The following is a 19,233-nucleotide window of genomic DNA, read 5'->3' on the forward strand; positions in this document are numbered from 1 at the left end:
TTTATGGTGTTGAATTTGTGGCAGATTTTAGCCATGTGAACATACCCTCAGAGTAGGCTCACACAAAGTTTTTTTGAGGTAGTTTTTCCGCCAATGGCAGAAGTGGGTTCAGTAGGAATCAGGAATATAAAGGAATAACATCTACTTCTCCTTCCTGCTGGATCCACTTCTGGCTTCGGCTGAAAAACCTGCACGAAAATTTGCCTGAAAACTTCCTTCAAAAAACTCCATCTGAACCTACCCTTACTTAGCTACAGCAAATGATGGGTCCAGAGTGAAAGGGATAATATGGCTCTGCAACTGTCTTACATGCTGGAAAAAACCCTCCTCAAGCATTACCAGAATGGAAGAAGCTTGTGATAGGAGGCTCATCCAGGTGAGCAGTACAAGTACTGGTATGTCTGTAGGGGTTGCAGAGACAGAAGTTCTCAACAAGAAAAAAGGGCACCCAAAAGGCACACAACCTTCATGTAAATTAGTAGCATAACCTTTATATATGATATAAGATGATATATCATGCCAACTCTACAGTGATGTAGCCAGTGCGACAGAATAAAACAATATAGCGTATAGATCCCTTGTTTTTCAATGGCTAATTTGATGACAGTGAAGAAACTAGCCTTAGACCACCTCATTCATGGCTCTCCTAAAAACTATATATATATATATATATATATATATATATATATATGAAAGATAGGAATCAGTTTTCTCTCCTGCATCTCTATATTCAAATCAATATATCATTTTCTAGTGTATGTAGATCCTAAAGTGTAGTATATGACCAAGTGACCTAATACATAGTAAGATCTAAGGTACTCGTATTTCTTTTGTAATGTATGTTGGCATACCATTTAAGATAGTTTAGCTGGCCATAGACATTTGATTAATGTTAGCTAAACCTGTTGGTGAGATGAGCTGACTATCTAACATGTAAGGGGGTGTCCTCACTTTCCCTTAATGGCAGATGGAGAAAAGAAGGGTTGGGCAATCCAGACGTGCATGTGTATGGTGGGAGGGGGAAGGGGTTGCTGTCGAATGAGCAAGTGCATGTCAGGAAAGATGCATACTGTGGACAAACAGACATTTCCCATACTAGAAATGATTTTACAGATGAAAATAATAATAATATTATTATAATAATATAATTCTGTCATTGCATAGGCTCACAAAAAAGTTATAGCATCTTTGTTGGAATAATGCTCATTATTCTGTGTATTGCAACAACTACTTATGCGAGAACATGTTTCCAAACACAGTGTTAAGTTGTTAATAAAGTAGTGCTAAAAAAAAAAAGGCAGGAAGGGGCGGAGCCTTGCTGCACATGTACGGAGAGAGAGCTGAGAGAGAAGAAAGCCAGAATCAGATGTGCTGAGATTCTGATCTTACTGAAAGTTATATTCATGTGTTGTGCTGGTATTTCTGAATAAAACCCAGTTGTTCCTCGTGTTACGCCTGATGGAAACCTGATTAATCCGCTGCCAACAGTCTTCTACTAATAACACAAAAACATCACGAAGAAAGGCCAGAAATTATTGGCCATGGTTTTTAATTAAAGGGGTTTTCCAGGAATACAATATTGATGACCTATTCTCAGGATTAATCATCTGTATCAGATCAGTGGGGGCCAATTCCCGGCATTCCCGCAGATGACTTTTTTGCAGCCTAGGCTAATTTACTTAGATGGGACTGAGTTGTACATAGACAATGTGACGTCACTGGCTTAGGAAGAGCGTTGTTGCCTCTTCAAACAAGTTACTGGTCGGGGTGGAAGGAGTCAGACCTCCACAGATCTGATATCGATGACTTATCCTAAGGATAGAATACTCCATTAAGCCCCATTCATATTCATTCACGGTGCTGTGCTAGCCCGGTCACAGCAGTTATCATTTGTTACTGCCTTCATCCTGTAATAATGAGATACTATAAAGACATGAATAAAAAATCTGAAGTGCAAAAAACAAGATCCCACACAGCCCTGTCTGTCCATAGAGAGGCAAAAGAAAAATATGTTCTCTCTTAAAGTTCAAAGTTAGCCACGTCCTTAAGGAGTTAATGATTTCATATAAAATCCATAATCATGATCTTTACATGCAATACCGCACTGTGATTATATATAAAGTACTAAAAATATTTTTCTACCAATGTTTCTATAAAGCGGATTTACAATTAAAAGTAGTGCGATTTCTAAGATTAGGCAGAAAGCCTGCCATTGTTCTGTATTATTCTTCTGCTCTGACTTCTATTTTCCTTACATTCCACCATTTTTATGTTGAACATTGACAGGCTTTCTTTGCTGCAGCTTTTGCAGTGTGTTAGTGGTGCAGCTTTCTGTATGACCACTACTGACATCTGTGAAAAGATCCTACGGCTGAGTACATGGCAACGTAACGTCCTGTGCAGAACAATTCTGCAGGAAAAAATGTTCTGAAAACAACAAAAAAATACTAAGTGATTTCACAAGGCACAAAAGAACAACAAATCATTGCTGGAAATGATCAATCTCTGTGTCAGCTTTCATCATAGTCTTCATTGACATGTGTTTTCCATACACGGAGATCTTCCAATTTTTCCATTGGTTCCTATTTGTAAAAGTCTGTCTCTACCTGAGGAAGGGGCCGGTGAGCGCAGAAACGTCTCGTGTTTGAAACTTTTAATAATAAACCACCAGTTAAATATTTTCCTGCTCTGGATCACATGATTTGGAAGCATGCACTCTTCTGATGTCAGCTTGTGCGACTGACTTTTTTGGTTGCTGATTCTCTCTGCCTTATTGGTAAATATGAAGACTTGAAATCCCCATTTCTAAAATCTTAAACCAGACATTTATGACCCTACAAATCCAACTAATTTCTATAGTAAGCAACAAATTGATAACAAGAGATGTTAAAGGGGTTTTCTGAGTGTTTATTGTCGATGACCTATTCTCAAGATAGGTTATCAATATCAGATCGGCAGGGGTCTGACTCCCAACACCTCCGCTGATCAGCGGTTTGAGGAGGTCACAGCTGGTGAGCACTGTAGCTTCCTTGCAGCTTACCAAGCACATCACCACTCATTGAATCGCGACTGTGCTTGGTATTGCAGCTCAGTTTCATTCATCGGAGCCCCACGGCCTCCTCAAACAACCGGTGAGGGTGCCGGGTGTTAGAGTCCACAAAAAAAGTTTCCTAGCACTCGGAGATTAAAATCTTTATTTATACTTTATTTCATTTCAGTTTAACAGGTTGCATGACATGCTGCAATAGTCAACACGTTTCGATTTTCAGACCTTCTTCACGGCATACAGTACATGCAGCAGGATTGTGGCTGTTTACATAGTGTGTTCACACCTCTTACAGTACTGCACACTTTTTAAACAGCGGCGGTCCTGCTGGATGTATGTCACGAATAGGGCCTAGCGACTGAAACACGCTAACTATTGCAAAATGTAATGGAACTTGTTAAACTGAAATGAAATAAAGTATCAAGATTTTAATCTCCAAGTACTGGGCAACTTTTCCTGTGCACTACATCCGGTGCTGGAAGGCAGTCCGTGAACCGATGGATTATTTCTGCTGCCCTGGCTGGCATCAGTCTCGATTATTGTCGATGCCATGAGTCAGACACTCACCAATCAGATATTGATGGCCTATCCTGAGGACAGACCATCAATATGAAAATCTCGGACACCCCCTTTGATGTATTTAAAATTATGCATGGTACATCACTCGCTCTGGTAATGTTAATCCACATACAAATCCTACTATACTATAAATATATAGAGATTACTACTAGTTCATTCAAGAATGATTTCTGTATAAATTAATACTAGTAAAGATATTGGGTTAAAAACATTTTTTTGGAACTGCCTCTACTGAATATATTGTACTCAGGAAGCAGCAGTGTGCTCCAATGAGGTATGGAGGACCATTTGTCTTTGATATTAACCTCCCTGACGGTATTCCCGAGTGTGACGCTCGGGGTAACATTGCAGAGTCCCTTCACCTTCTGCCGGTGATCCGGCGATGTCCTCCGCTTGTGTTCTGCCAGATCTCCATACCTTGCGAAAAGTCTATACCGGAAGTGATGCGGCCGCACCGGAAGTGACGCGGCCGCACAGGAATCAGCTGGAGGAGGGTGTGAGCGGTGCTGGGCAAGCGCACATCCACTCGGCGCTGCAACTATTTTTTCCTAAGCCAGTGGATGTGCACTTGCGCAGCGCCGGGCACACCCTCCTCCAGGTGATTCCTGTGCGGCCGCGTCACTTCCGGTATAGACTTTTCGCAAGGTATAGAGATCTGGTAGAACACCGGCCGGCATGTGACTTCCTGGTTCCGTTCCCTGCGAGCAGCAGCTGCGCATGGGAGCGGAACTGGGCGGGAAATTTAAATAAATATAAACATAAAAAGTGACAAACACACATAACAGAGGTTATACATTGTAATCTGAGAGGATTACACTGTATAACCTCAGATCTGACATTTGATGACTGTACAGTGCCCCTTGCCTGCCATTTTACTGTCATTTGTGCCCATAAAATATTTATGCAAAAAATTGTACCACTTTTGGTACAAAATTCCTGACATAATCATACCGCCTGGGAGGTTAAAGACAGTGGCTATAAGGACAAACTAGTACAATACTGCGTAGGTAATGCTGTGTAAACAATGAACCGGGATCGGGATCAGTAACTATATGGCCTCTTATTTGAAGAACTGGTGTAATATTATGCTGCCCAATTGCAGATAATAATGATAACCTGACAGATGGAAATAAATAGTGTGAGTAATAATTGAGTATGATGTTTTTTCTTTGAAACTTTGATAGTGTCTCATTGACACTGCTTACTGTATGCTTTCCTTCTGAATAAAGAGAAATCACTACTCCATAATGTACAAACCAAGCAAAATAGATGTGAACTCTACAAACCCACTATTGTGAAAGCTGACTATCCTGCTAATACCATCATTACCATCATGGCGCATGAGGAACTCCAGCATCCGATAAAAGAGGGTGAAAACTTTATTGTGCGTTTTTAAGACTGAACAGGGAACATCATGGTCACTTGAAAACCTAAACATTGCGGTTCTGACAATAGTGACCCTTACTTATGACATGAGTAAGAGTCACTATTGTCAGACCCAAAACACATAGGTGTTTAAGTGTCAATGATGTCCCTTTTTGTTTAAAGATGTACAATAAAGTCTTCACACTCTTTTATCGGATTCTGGATTCTGGATGTACTTCATGCATTCAGGACCATAAAAAAGATGACCTATATAGCGAACTCCTCATCTTCATCACAAACCATGCATGCACTACAATCAAAGGCACATTTTCGCACTTTAAGGTTGATATCATCTTATATAATATTGGGATATTTGTTGAAATATGGTAGGATTCTAGGATCATGGCATAGTAATAAGAAGACCTTGCTGTGGGTGTCGGAGGTGTGGAAAGCAAGCACTTATTTGGAGTGGAGGAGATGTCTACCTTTCAATAGGAAGATTAAGACTGAGTTTCCAGGGGGAGTAGCTACACAAAGAGCTTTGAAGATAAAAGAATGCCCTTATAAGTGATAAAGTGTTTATCCAGTAGCCACTAAGAGGTTTAAAAGAGAGAAAGACCAGGGCAAGACTATTAAAAGATGAAGATGTTAAGAGCAAACATTGGGTTGATGAGAAGCAGGAATTGACTAAAGAGTATAGAAACTGCCCTTCCTGTTAATTTTCTCTTTTACATACAATTTCCTAAAAGTAATATGGAAGATACTTGTAAATCACACATACTCTGTACCTTCATTCTTTACAATTGATTTCAAATTTCTCTATAGAAATATTGCGACCCTACCAAGACTTTAAAAACTATATTTGTCTGACTTTCTGACTTTGCTATATATTTTCTCTTTCAAAGAGGTCTGCTTAAAACTTTCTGATCTGTATTCAAACCTTTCCAGCCAGCAAGTGAAATACAGCCAATAAAATAAAGATATAAATCAATAAAGAGTAGAACTTGGAGTCATTAGTGTTTTCCCTGTGCTTGCAGATTGATTCAGGTTTTATAATGTTATAGATCCTACTGAAGACATCTTTTCCCTACAGTAGTATACATTAAATATATAATATTACTGATGCTAAAGGGGATCAATGTTGAATCTAACATTTGAGTTAAACGTATTTCTTTATCCCCTCCGATGTAACCTTTGTAATGAAGTATTTAGCTTTTTGGATTTCCAAAACTGGATTTTATCCACTGCTCATGATTGAATGAATAAGTTCATTGATAAAATAACTTGGGAGGGCCTATGCTATGTAACATAATAGCAGCCATTATACTGCCTATGACATCCTTTTCTCTCTCTGTACCTTTTAGTCAAATGACATCACCGCTGATTTTGGTGACCACATTATCTCCAGTAGTTTATGTTGTGGTTCTAGACAATATTTCAAGTAACGTCTTGGGATAAAACAGGGTAGGAAGATTCTGCCTGCTCTCTGATTATGGAATACAAAAGGTTAACCAAGAAGATTAGATGTGTCTTATCCATTATTTTGAGAGCTTTGTTATGTCTTTAATGCTCAAAGCCAGGACAAAAATGTACTTATTGCATTCTGTGCCCTATCTTTTTATTATAGATTGTTACTGTGTTAAATTTCTTAAAGGGATTCTAGAGATTTGAATGGATGACCTATTCATAGGAAGTGGACACAGCTGTGTTGTTTTGGTGCCTGGTTCAATCAAAAACATGAAGCTGGCAGGGTTGTCAGGAGTTGGACACCCGCTGATCTGATATTGAAGACTTATCCTCAGGATAGAACATGAAAAAGAAAAGATGGCTCCGGCAGCATTCCGCAATATCCAATATTCTTTAATTATAACCTCAAGACACCAAACAGCAACGTTTCGACTGAAGACCAGTCTTTGTCAAGCCTAATGACATCAATAACCATAGGCATGCCTATGCCTATGGTTATTGATGTCATTAGGCTTGACAAAGACTGGTCTTCAGTCGAAATGTTGCTGTTTGGTGTCTTGAGGTTATAATTAAAGAATATTGGATATTGCGGAATGCTGCCGGAGCCATCTTTTCTTTTTCATGTTCATCTCATGGCCTGATGGATCAAGGGCCTACGGTGAGGCTGTTGCATTGAATATACGCATTATCGTGAGACCGCACAGTGCTGCTTCTAAATCACTATTTGCATTTATCCTCAGGATAGGTCCTCAATGCTTTGGTCCTGGGAAACCCACATAAGTATTAAGGGGTGATCTCATGAATATAACCCCATTTAATACAGTCTAGCTTTGTAAACCCCTATGATCAGTATCTACATCAAGAGCTGCTCCATGTTAGTGGCTGCTCATCCTGGTGAAAGGAAGTCCATTTGCCAAACTGCCATTAAATTTAGTTGCCAGAAAACATACATTTATTATGTGCTTTGGAGACTGATTTAACAAAGGGATGAGGAGTAGTGATAAAGGGAAACTGAGCATGGCTTAGGATGTGGCAAAGTGTGTAGAAATTGCACCAACAATTTTGTATAAACTTCTCCCATAAAATACGCCAACAATATATGATGTAAAGTTAATCAAAAGGGTCTAAAGAAGGACCTTATCTTTCATCCAGCATTATCCACTGTGATAAATTTGGCACATCTTTAAACTGCCTAGTCTACGGCTGACAGCTTGAGATGAACAAATTGAATCCCACGAAGTGTAATTCAATCCGAATTTTAGGATAAATTCAATTCGCCTCGAAGCCGAATTTCCTCGTGCTTCATGTTAGCGAAATAGTGTAAAAAACAAAAAAATTCATACTTACCTCCTCCATTTGCTTGTGACAGGCAGCCAGCCGCCATCCAATGCACAGTGACGTATGACGTCACCATGCCGGCCGGCGTGATGACTGAATCTCACTCTGCGTGAGATTTCACACCAGATCTTCAAGCAAGATGGCGGCAGCAGGGCCGTCGCGAGCAAATCTAGGTGGTAAGTTTGATTTTTAAAAAAATTATGTTAATTTTATACTGTTTTTACATTCAGATGTAGTGATCATGCATGAATGCGGCATCTGAGGGGTACAATGACAGGGGGAAGGGCCCTATCGCAGCTCCCTGACATTGCACTACTTACAAAAAAATGCGCGTCGTAATGAAGTAATTAGTCACAAAGCTATTTTTTTTGTAAAATTCGGCGAGTCAGCTGAATCTAACTTTTCAAAAATTCGCTCATCTCTACTAACAGCTATCAGTTCTGATCCCCTCATACACACTCCTGCTCAGCTTGTATTCTCAGTAGGAAGAGGGGAACAAAACCCACTGCCAGACACCTCTGGTGGCTTCTTATCTCTCCAAGAACAAAAGGATCAGGCAGTTGAAATATAACTTGACTAATCCTTATCTCCTCAAACATCTGCCATTAAGGGACAGTCAGGAGACTCCCATACACATTACATGGTTGGCTGGTCCACTGAAATTGGTGGGTTCGGCCAATATACATGTAATATGTATGGCCAGTTTACATCTAAATATTAAAGATAGTAAATCTGCCTCAATGTGTTTGAATAAAAGTTCAGTGTACAGATCAATACATTTTTCAATGTTTTATGCTATCATAGATTATCTTATGTGATGACTATTGTTTCATGTTAACATAAATGTATAAAATTCTATATAATGTAGAGTTAAAGGCTCATATAAAACTTCTTACACATTGTAAGCTTTAAAAGGAATTAACACCATAACCAAAAAAACAAAAAAAAATACTAATCTAGAGGTCAAATGCTACTGCACTTTACACAATAAATTGTGTGTAATGAAAGGGTTTTCTAAACAATGGAATGTTAAGGAGGAACCGGCTATGAGAAAGGAGTTTGTACACACAGATTAGAGGCACTTGGATTTGGATTAACATACCACATTGATTTGGTCACCACTTGCTGTTTCTCTTCCAGAAAAAGCCAAATTAATTATATGAAGAGAAATATATATTTAACATTTTGCTTATATTATAAGGACTGAGCAAATCGATAAAGATGACTGAAGCTTTTCTATTACATAGCATTACTTGAAGCATAGAAAGGTTCTGATCCCACTATTGTTAGGGTCCATTAGAAAAGTTAGGGTTCAGGTTCTGCTGTGCTACCTGAAACCTAGAGGGCCATTTATAAGCTTATAAGATCCAGCAGAAAATAACAGAAGTTAAAGGAGGGTTTACACAGCCCGATGTTTGGGCCGATTATCTGGCAAAAACGCTTGTATGAACGCATGTTCCAGATAATGAACCCAAGTTGAAATAATTGTTGGTGTGGACACTTCAGTCATTGTTTCTGGGCAGTAGATTGGGCTGTGTGAATAGTCATCTGCTGCCTAGAAACAATGAATGTGTATGAGGACGAGCAATGACAGCAGCCACGGTTTGTCCTCATACCATAGAGGTGATCCCTGCATGTAAATGCCGCCTGTAACCTCCACTGATAAGCAGGCAATTGTCAGGAAGGAACGCTCCCTAAGACTGGCCGTACACACAAGATAACTATCGAGTGAACGCTCACCCAGCTAAGATATTGCTTACAATCCCCCCAAACACAGGTCGGCGAAGCATGCATGATTGACAAATTAGTTAATCTTTCCAAAATTGGCAAGTTTGACTGACATACATCTAAAGTGTACGGTCGGCTTTACACATGGAGGTTGAAATGCTTTAATACAGATCCCTATTTTAGCACCTAATATGATTGGGGGGAGTCAGGAGTCCCCCGTCTCCCCCCCATACATTCGATAGCCTCCTAATTTAACCAAAATAGGCAGATTCAAACATCACACATGCAATCTTTATTGTCTTTATATAGGGGCTGCTTTAATACAGATCCATATTGTACCCCCTATTATTTCTGTTAACTATAAATTATTGATGTATTCTCAGCATTGTTCATAGATTGACACTATTCTCACCAGTCCCTGTGCCCAGTGAGGCAAATAATCAAGTTCCCAATTTCAGACACACTCTTGTGTCAACTTTCTGGTGAGTCAATTAACGGAGTGTGAGAGGAAACAGGAGAACCTGGAGAAATCCCACACAAAAACAAGAAGAGCATCTTGATGTTGTGCTTGGTCACATTCAAATCCAGTAACCCATCTTTGCAGGGCCACAGTGTCAAGCACTGAGCCATTGTGCCAACACTATTGTCTTTTATCCTTAAAATGCATCTTTAAAATAGAAAATGTGAAACGCCAGGGAAGCAAGTTTTTAGAGATTCACTGGTATATTCAACCTAATTTCTGTCCTAACTTGGTAGCTACAAATATTTGCCAATGTGTAGGATGGTAAAACCGTTCTATGGTGTCATGTCTAAAATTTTAAATGAATGCTAAATATCAAGACCATACACCATTCTTAATAAGAGATGTGGATTTTTATGTCAGATGGGTTACAAACTTTAACTACTTTTATGGATACTATTTGGTAAAAGATACAGAAGACTTTTGTAAGTCTTTATGGCAAAGTAAGGTGACAGAATTGGGTTTCATTATGTATACGAGAGACCTATATACGTATAAAGAGAAAGATCACCATGCCAAAAAATATAAATGCTTCCATACTCCCATTCAGGAATAGCAGAGTGCCGTGAATATTTGGCATGGCAGATTCCCTCTTCTTTCCAAAATGTTATGGACCTTTTGGAGAGAGGTAGATATTCGCAGGATTCCATACCTGGACAAATGGGCCCAATAAATGCTGGTGAAGCCTCTGCATAGTGACCATATAAAACCTAGCATTCTTTATGTTCTCTGTACCAGTGAAACCTCAACCACCCAAACCTGCATTGGAAAGTGGTCTCATAGGGGATGGTCCTCTCAAAGAAGATGGCCAGTGTGCACAATACATGGTGAAACAGAAAATCTGGGATAAGTCTTCTCAGTGAGTTAGTCTGTTTTGGCTGTACAGTAGACAATAGTTGAGCTCATATTAGAATGTAGTTATGCTGTCATAGAAAAATACAGTAATAAAATAAACCCTGCACAACGTTGTTAGATCATTGTTTAAAAGACATTTAATACGCCTTTGGTAATAGTCTACGTTTTCTACTTTTTTCTCATAGTAAACACTGGATTTTAATACTTGAAGAAAAAAATAAAAACTATTACTTCGACCCTCTGACTGGTTGAACGTGGTCAGCATGACACAGTTTTGCTTGACATGTATGAGATTTAGCCTCTAGTGCTCTTATGAGACTGGTAAACATGCAGAATAGATTTCCTCCTCTTTTGATCTCCATAAGTCCACAAATCACTGCCAAATCTGAAGTTCACTGAATGCTTCTCTCTTCTAATACAATATCTGCTGTGGCTTTATAACCACTGAGCTCTGGGATCAAAGGGACAAAAGTGATGTGACAGCAATATCCTCAATAACCAAAGAAGATCTTGGAGTCTTTTCAACAGAACTACGTTGATGATTTAAAGTGTATTCTACATATTCTCATTTATTTTCCATTGTAGTTTATGGTCAATCTGATTGTGATTATAACTTTTATAACTTACTGTCTTGCTGACGAACGTAGAGCTGGTGTTCATGCACTGCAACCCCTCACTGTTGCAGCAGCCTCCGCATCGGTATAAGGATACACAGGGAGGTTTAAAGAAGGTGTTTGTTGACGCTCCAAATTCTTTTCCTACATCTACACATACTTCTCGTGGCGTGCACTGAGTCTTTCTCCATTCAGTTTCAATACCTAAGACAGAGGAAATTTCATTAATTCCTTGTAATATTAATACACCGGCTGGAAAATACCTGCCATATATGTCCCTCTTTGCTCAACAATTGGGTGGGACCAGAAGTAACATTTCAGAGGATCCTTGACTAAAGGGTATGCCTACACTCTGGAAATCTGACTCTGACCCTTGGATTTCTGATGTGGTTTTGCATTTTGCATGTCACAGATCCCCCTTCGGCTTTAGTCCCATTCAATGGGGCTAATCAATATGCGGACACCAGCCACTGGAAACCACACCAGGACAAGACATGTCTCCTCTTGATGTGGTTTGGAAATTTGCAGGAAGTCATCCGTGGCTGTATGGGTGCTAGGGTGGATTTGCAATGAATACAACAGGAGGTTGTTTTGGTGCGGAGTATGTGCAGATTTCGGTGTGGATTCCGTCCGGAAATCCAAGCACAAAATCGGACTGTTTCTGTTTGGGGGGGTGTTCTGATAGGACTGCTAACAATACTGTGGGGGTGCAATCGTGTGTCATTAGTACATTACGAGCACACCACTAAAGTCTAGGTCCAGAGGTTTCACTGTGTGGTTATATATAAGGTTCACACACCAGACAGTGTGACCCCTCCTAAAGCCTGTGTTGTGTATATAAGAGTGGGTTGTACACCCCAAGATTTTAGAGATTTATCACCAATAAAATTATTTTGAGTCTTTAACGTTCCCATCAGGCTTAGTTATATTGATCATTGGAATAGGAACGTATACCTTTATACCTTTATCTGTTAGTGGATTATTTATATAAACCTGGAATAGTGAAACCACATTACAATAAATATACAAAAATCACATAAAGTGATAATACACAGAAATATTATATTATAACTTTCTTTTTAATAAATGAATTTTAGGAGAAAACCATGGCTGCTTCCTTACGAAAACAGCATCATTCGGTTCAATGGCGCTGATCTGCAATACCAAGCACAACCTGTAGGTTTCTTCTTCCTGTAGGTTTTTACTTTTTAAGTAGTAAAACATAATAAAATTATATAGAGTTGATATTCCCATAATGGTACACACCCACACCCTCTTCATGTCAACTCTGGCATATAGTGAACCCTATAAAACCAAAACCAGAACCATGGCAGAAATGCATTTTTTTATTTCGCATGACAGATTCCCCCCCCCCAGCCCCATTTTTCAATACAAGGTATAATGAATTTAATGGTGCCCTTAAAAATACAACTTGGTCCCCCGAAAATATGCCCTCATAAGGCTATGTGAATAGAAAAGTAAAAAAGTTATGAGTTTTGGAAGGTGGGGAAGAAAAAGACAAAAACACAAAAAACAAGTTGAACTCATACTGTAGCACTGTCAATCAAGAGGAGGAGGGGTGTTTAGATGTCGGAAGGTGTCGCATAGCGGCGCTTGTACTGAAAAAAGCCCGCCTCCTGGTGATCGAAATTGCCTGCCAGCAAAGGAATAAAAGTATGATTTTATCAACAACCGTGGCACCAACAGTGAGTACAAAGGTATTATTTTAAACTGCAGAATCACCCCTACCAGGCGATTGACTGGTTTAATAGAGGTGATCTTGTGACAAAGCCACTTTAAGGCCCTTTTACTGTTAGAAGGCTGAATGCAGGGGCGGAATTAGTGCAGATTGACAATACAACAGGTTTGCTTGGTTAAACCGCCTTTCAATGGGCCGATCAAAACTGTATGGAGGGGGGGGGGGATGATCATTACTACAATAGTTCACCATGTATATGCTTTACATTTTGCTGGCAGCACATCCCCCGTTTACATGGGGCTAGTAGAATATTTTCATAGTGTAAAGATTACCTCCCATGACTGATTTCACTTTAAAAACACAGTAATGTAAAATGCATAAAATACACAAAATTAGGGTTATTCACTTTAGAAAAAAAACGATTAAGGGGAGATCTAAAAACCATGTATAAATATATCAGGGGGCAGTACAGAGATCTCTCCCATCATCTATTTATCCCCAGGACTGTGACTGTGACGAGGGGACATCCTCTGCGTCTGGGGGAAAGAAGGTTTGTACACAAACATAGAAGAGGATTCTTTACGGTAAGAGCAGTGAGACTATGGAACTCTCTGCCTGAGGAGGTGGTGATGGTGAGTTCACTAAAAGAGTTCAAGAGGGTCCTGGATGTATTTCTGGAGTGTAATAATATTACAGGTTATGGCTACTAGAGAGGGGTCGTTGATCCAGGGAGTTATTCTGATTGCCTGATTAAAAGTTGGTAGAATATTGTCTTCTACCTCATGTTTTTTTTCTTCCTCTGGATCAACACTGCAAGATAATAGGCTAAACTGGATGGTCAGATGTCTTTTTCGAGTCTTATAAACTATGGGGGAGATTTATCAAACTCCCCATAGCAACAAATCAGATTCCACCTTACATTTTTCAGAGCTCTATTGGAAAATGAAAGGTAGAATCTGATTGGTTGCTATGGCCATTTTGATAAATCTCCCCCTATGCTTATACGTTAACATGTTACATATACTACAGTATATTGCTGAGAAGTCGGTTTTGACTCCCAGTGCTCATATGACTATGTGTATTAATCACAATATCTAACAATGTACAAAATAGACTCATATATTATTTTACGAATGTGAATTATAGAGAAAGGGATCTTTTATTAAGACCAGCATATAGTCTTAATAAAGCCCCTGCGCTGGCAGTGGATCGTTGAAGTAATGAAGAGGTGCTGGGCTTTACATAACTTCGGCGCATCATTCACCGCTTCTAAATGTAAGACAGCTTTCTAGCGGTCTTACATTTAGACAATTTTCTACGCCTAAAACAGGCATAGAAAATGATGAATGAGACGAGCCTCCTGGCCCATCAACTTCCCTGCCCACCCCGCAGTTACTTTTTTAGACCTGATGTTTTAGACCTAACTGTTTCGCTGCAATCTGCGCCTGAAATACGCCTAACATAGGCATATTTCAGGTTAATAAATGACCCCCAAAGTTCTTAAAGTACGTACGTTGAGGGTGATTTAGGGTGAATTGACTGGATTAAGGCAGTCATGTAAACCTTGTATGTGGTATGAGCTCATGCTATTTCCTTGGCTGCTAAAAAGGACGGGAAAGTATGCATATAAAAAGCATGAACAAATGTACGGTATGTTACAATTTCTCAAATACACCATGGTAATAAGCATCAATGCACAAAATAGTTCATTTATAATTTGTAACAGAAAAGATTGTCCCACCAGCTGACAGAATATGATTTTGGGGTCATGCTATTTACGACAAGCATTGTGCCAAGAAGACATTTCTTAATTAAAGGGAATGTGTCATAATGACTGACACCTTTAAGTTACAACATCCAAAAGATGTTCTATCTAAAATATATCAGCAACCAATGAGTGAATCGATTCTTAAGAATCAAAATTTGACCCAAATTTTGCAAGAAAACAGATTTGCGATAATCAGAATTTCTTGAGATTCGATTCAGGAAATTTTTTCTTGGGAGAGAGAAAGAGAGATGGGAAAGAGAGAGAGGGATTTTCCAGGCATTTAACGCATTTTTCAGAATCGATTTGTCCCCAAATAGAATCACATGGTCGATTCGGACGAATCGTACCCGAAACAAATTTTTATAAATTCTCTCATCTCTAATATCAGCATAAATAAAATACTATTCAGGCTCCTAAGGTTCATGTATGTTGCTTGTTAAAGGGGTTCTGCCATAAAAAATATTCTACAATATTCAAACCAGCACCTGGATCTGAATACTTGTAGTTGCTCATAATAAAACATTTTGCATAGCCACTGAGTTATTCAATAAAATGTATCTGTATAGCGCCACCTGGGGTTTGTTTTTTTCTTATTTCTTTGTCCTGCTCACTGAGAAGGTCGCACATGCTCAGTTTCATCCTTGAACTGTCTCCTGAGCTGTGATAGGCAGAGCATGGACACGCCCCCTGAGCTGCAGCAGAAAAGACACTCCCCTTGAGCTGCCAGCTTGATATAAATCTAGAAGAGCAATGAATGGGGAGATCTCGGGATCCATGTGAGGTACAGGGCTGGTTCTAGCTTTGTTAGAAAGAGATTTGACATGTGCTATATGATGTCTGATATTCATTTTTACATTAGTCATGGCATAACCCCTTTAATTACGGGTACCTCTTCATTCTAAAGGTGCTTTGTACATGGTCACATGATGCTTCTCAGACCATCAGGGCATTAGGCACCTGTAATTAATGTGAATTTCAGTATTGTGCCATTCTTAGCAACTCCAAACAAAAGTTTGCAGAAATCTTCAGCAATTGCTTCTGACATATTTTAGTATCTTACATATGAGGGGTCCATCATTGATCACTTTGACTTCTTTTAGGTAAAATATTCTGATTCTGAAGGAGTAATATTTGGGTGAGGTTGCTTTCACACATACATGTTTGCTGGTGTTGTGGTTTTCTGCACTTATGTGTTTTTAGTGCCATTTTGGCACCTAAATTTTTGACAGCGATTATTTTTTTTTTTTGGGTGAAGAAGCCAGCTTCAGATGTTTTCTTAAGATCTATGGGATATATGTAACTCAGGACACACAAGCGTTTTTCTGTGTACTTGGATTACATCTTTTTACTTTCTGTGTATTTAACACTTTCCTTTTATACCCCATGTCACAAGTTTAAAACAGAAGATAAACTCTCTCAGTTGTCCATTGCAATGTCTCCAACCTGTGGCTCTCCAAACTATAAGGGTGCCTTCACACTCAGCAGATTTTGTTCCAGAAAAATTCTGAGACTGAAAAGTTAAATTTTTTATAATGGATAAAGTATTTTGGATGCCACAATGCTTTATGGTTGCCATTATGTTGAATGCCCTAATGTTTTGGATGCCATGTTTGGAGCACTGTGTTCTCATATCACCAGAAATTCATATTAGGGGTACGGAAACAGTAGTTTTGGAAGCCAAAATCAAGTGTGGATCATAAAGTGGAAAGTAGAAAGGACAGATGTGACTTCTCTTTTTTGAATTCACTCCTGGTTTTGGCTTCCATAACTATATCAATAAACCTGAATGTGTAGCCGTATGCTAGATATACCACTAGGTCCCCATCTAGGATACTGTCCTAGACTACCCCACTGTAAGTAAAAGCAGAATAAGCATTTCTACTGTTGTACCAGGTTACATATGCTTTACATATATCCTTTGGGACTACATAAGTTAAAGGGAATCTGTTATCAGCGACCTCCCAATCACACTGCTTGCATAGACAGATAGCTATAGTTCACCTGATTTAAACGCTGTTTGTCTTTAGTTGATCCGAGGCTCCGTTTCCAAGTTATACGTTTTCTTAATATGCAGATTAGGTGTTTGGTTGTGCAATCAGGGCATCACTATTGCTCTTGTTGCACCCAAGCTGCACTTCTTTCTGTGGCCAGCCCCTTCCTGGCTGCATTCCCACTGCCTGTCCCTGTCAATTAAAGTAGTAAGGGCGGGGGGGGGGGGGGCTGGCCACAGAAAGGAGCAAAGTTTTGGTGCACCAAGAACAATGGTGATGCCCTCATGGCGCCAAGGTTCTAACTTGCATATTAAGAAAATGTATCATAACTTGAGAACGGAGATTCAGATCAACCAAAGACTAACAGTGTTTTAGTCAGGTGAAGTACAGTTATGTGTCTAGGCAAACTGTTTGATAGGGGGTCGCTGGTGACAGATTCCCTTTAAATTGTGTAGTCTCAAAGGGTTTATGTAAAGGAAGCAAACCACTGTAACCTGGTGCAGCAGTAGATGCTTATTCTGCTTTATTTACAGTTGGGTGGTCTAAGGACAGGATCCTAAGTGGGGACCTAGTGGTATATCTAGCATACGGCTACACATTCAGGTTTCTTGATATAGTTATAGAAGCCAAAACCAGGAGTGAATTCAAAAAAGAGAAGTCACATCTGTCCTTTCTACTTTCTTCCCTTTAATGTCGTACTAATGCAAACTTTAAAGCAGCATTTCCGTCTGAGTAATGGATCAGTGACAGTAAAGACCTTCTACCTTCATTGCAGTGTCTCCTTTTTCCTAATATTGCTCCAACATGCTGAAATAAAGTCTACTATTTAATAAGGAAGACAGGATGCTGTCACATCTCCTCAGGAGTCAGTGGAACGCACATACATTCATGAGCCTTCCACTGTCGGGTGTGTGCATGGCTGGATGGAGGCAAGTAGACCCAAGTTCATGGTGGTTCCCAAAGCCTCTACATTTCCTGCAGGGAGGAGCAGTTTCCATGGAGACCAGACAATATAACGAAGAGAATTTAAATCCTAAAACACAGGCAAGAAGGAGAAATATCTCAGCATGCAACGTTTTCTAATTGATGCGTTTTATTTCATGCTTCCAGACGGTAATGCAGCTTTAAAGATTTGACTCTTGAACTAATACGACTACGTTAACATTTTTGATCGGCTTTAAAAAATAGCTGTTACTATAATAAAGTTATTTCCATTTTGATCTGGAATTACTGATTGGATATAATGTAATGTTTATCAGATATAATGTATCAGATATTGCCTGGCACTAGAGTGTCCAGAATGAACTTACTTTTCCAGATATCCGCATTGTAATTGGAATGTGCAGCTGCAAATTTAAGGCTGTCATCTCTTCTGGTATCAAAGCTGGACGGTCCTCCTTGTCTTAATTGACACTTGAACATTTTCCAGGATTCAGGGTAGAGCAATGTCATTAGTTCATCCACACTGGATACAGCTCGTAGTTGCTCTTCCAGCTCCTTGCCTGGGTGATCCTTTATAGAAACGTAAAAAAGATAGTTATTGTGTATCAGACAAGACTTGTGCCACCATTAATGATGTTCATGGACTGGAGGAATGGTTAGATGTGCTTAGAAGAGTGTTGTGAGGATGGCCTAGGGGGAGAGGTGACCCCAGTTTTTGATGGGGTTGGCAGTTTTGAAGTGAATATACGCTTTAGGAGCCTCCCTCTGGCCGCAACTATATGCATTTTCACAACATGATTAAAGAGAGGAAGCGAGACGGACTCAACAGAAAATCAATGGGTCTTTCTCAATTCCATCCACTTCAGCGAACAGAGTGCGACATGCGAGCGCTTCTCTATCCTTATTCTAGGGATTGGTGGGGGTCTCAAGCAGTTTTTTACGAAAACTCAGTGACCCTTCATAATTGCTGAGATGTGTAAACAAAAAATATCATATCTAGATATAATGCACAGTTAAAGTGGTTTTCTGAGATCATTAGAAAATGAGCAAAGGGGATGAAATAATGCTTACTAATCTAAGAAATTCTCCTCCTCCTCCATTCCATAGATGATTCTGCGAAACACCCAGCCAGCGATTGTCTACAGTGCTGCAACACTGATGTACCCGTCTACACATGCGACTGCTGGAGTCTTAGCTGTATATAGCAAGTGAGTGCTGAGGCCAGGAGATGGCTCCAACAGTCACAAGTGTAGCTGGCATGTCATCTCTGTATCACTGAAAGCAGGGATGCTCAACCTGCGGCCCTCCAGCTGTTGTAAAA

The 19,233-nt window shown here is 39.6% G+C and overlaps 1 protein-coding gene across 1 annotated transcript in view; it reads right to left on the minus strand.

Annotated features, from left to right (window-relative positions):
• Positions 1–19,233, minus strand: part of VEGFC (vascular endothelial growth factor C) — a 157,037-nt gene that overhangs the window by 32,439 nt on the left and 105,365 nt on the right. The window contains exons 2-3 of the mRNA XM_040418695.1: positions 18,281–18,482; positions 11,526–11,716 (exon numbers count right to left, since the gene is read on the minus strand). Of these exons, the coding sequence (XP_040274629.1) occupies positions 11,526–11,716; positions 18,281–18,482 (393 nt within the window). The remainder of the gene's footprint in view (positions 1–11,525; positions 11,717–18,280; positions 18,483–19,233) is intronic.

Source organism: Bufo bufo, chromosome 2 (genome assembly GCF_905171765.1).
Source record: "Bufo bufo chromosome 2, aBufBuf1.1, whole genome shotgun sequence".
NCBI classification, from domain to species: Eukaryota; Metazoa; Chordata; class Amphibia; order Anura; family Bufonidae; genus Bufo; species Bufo bufo.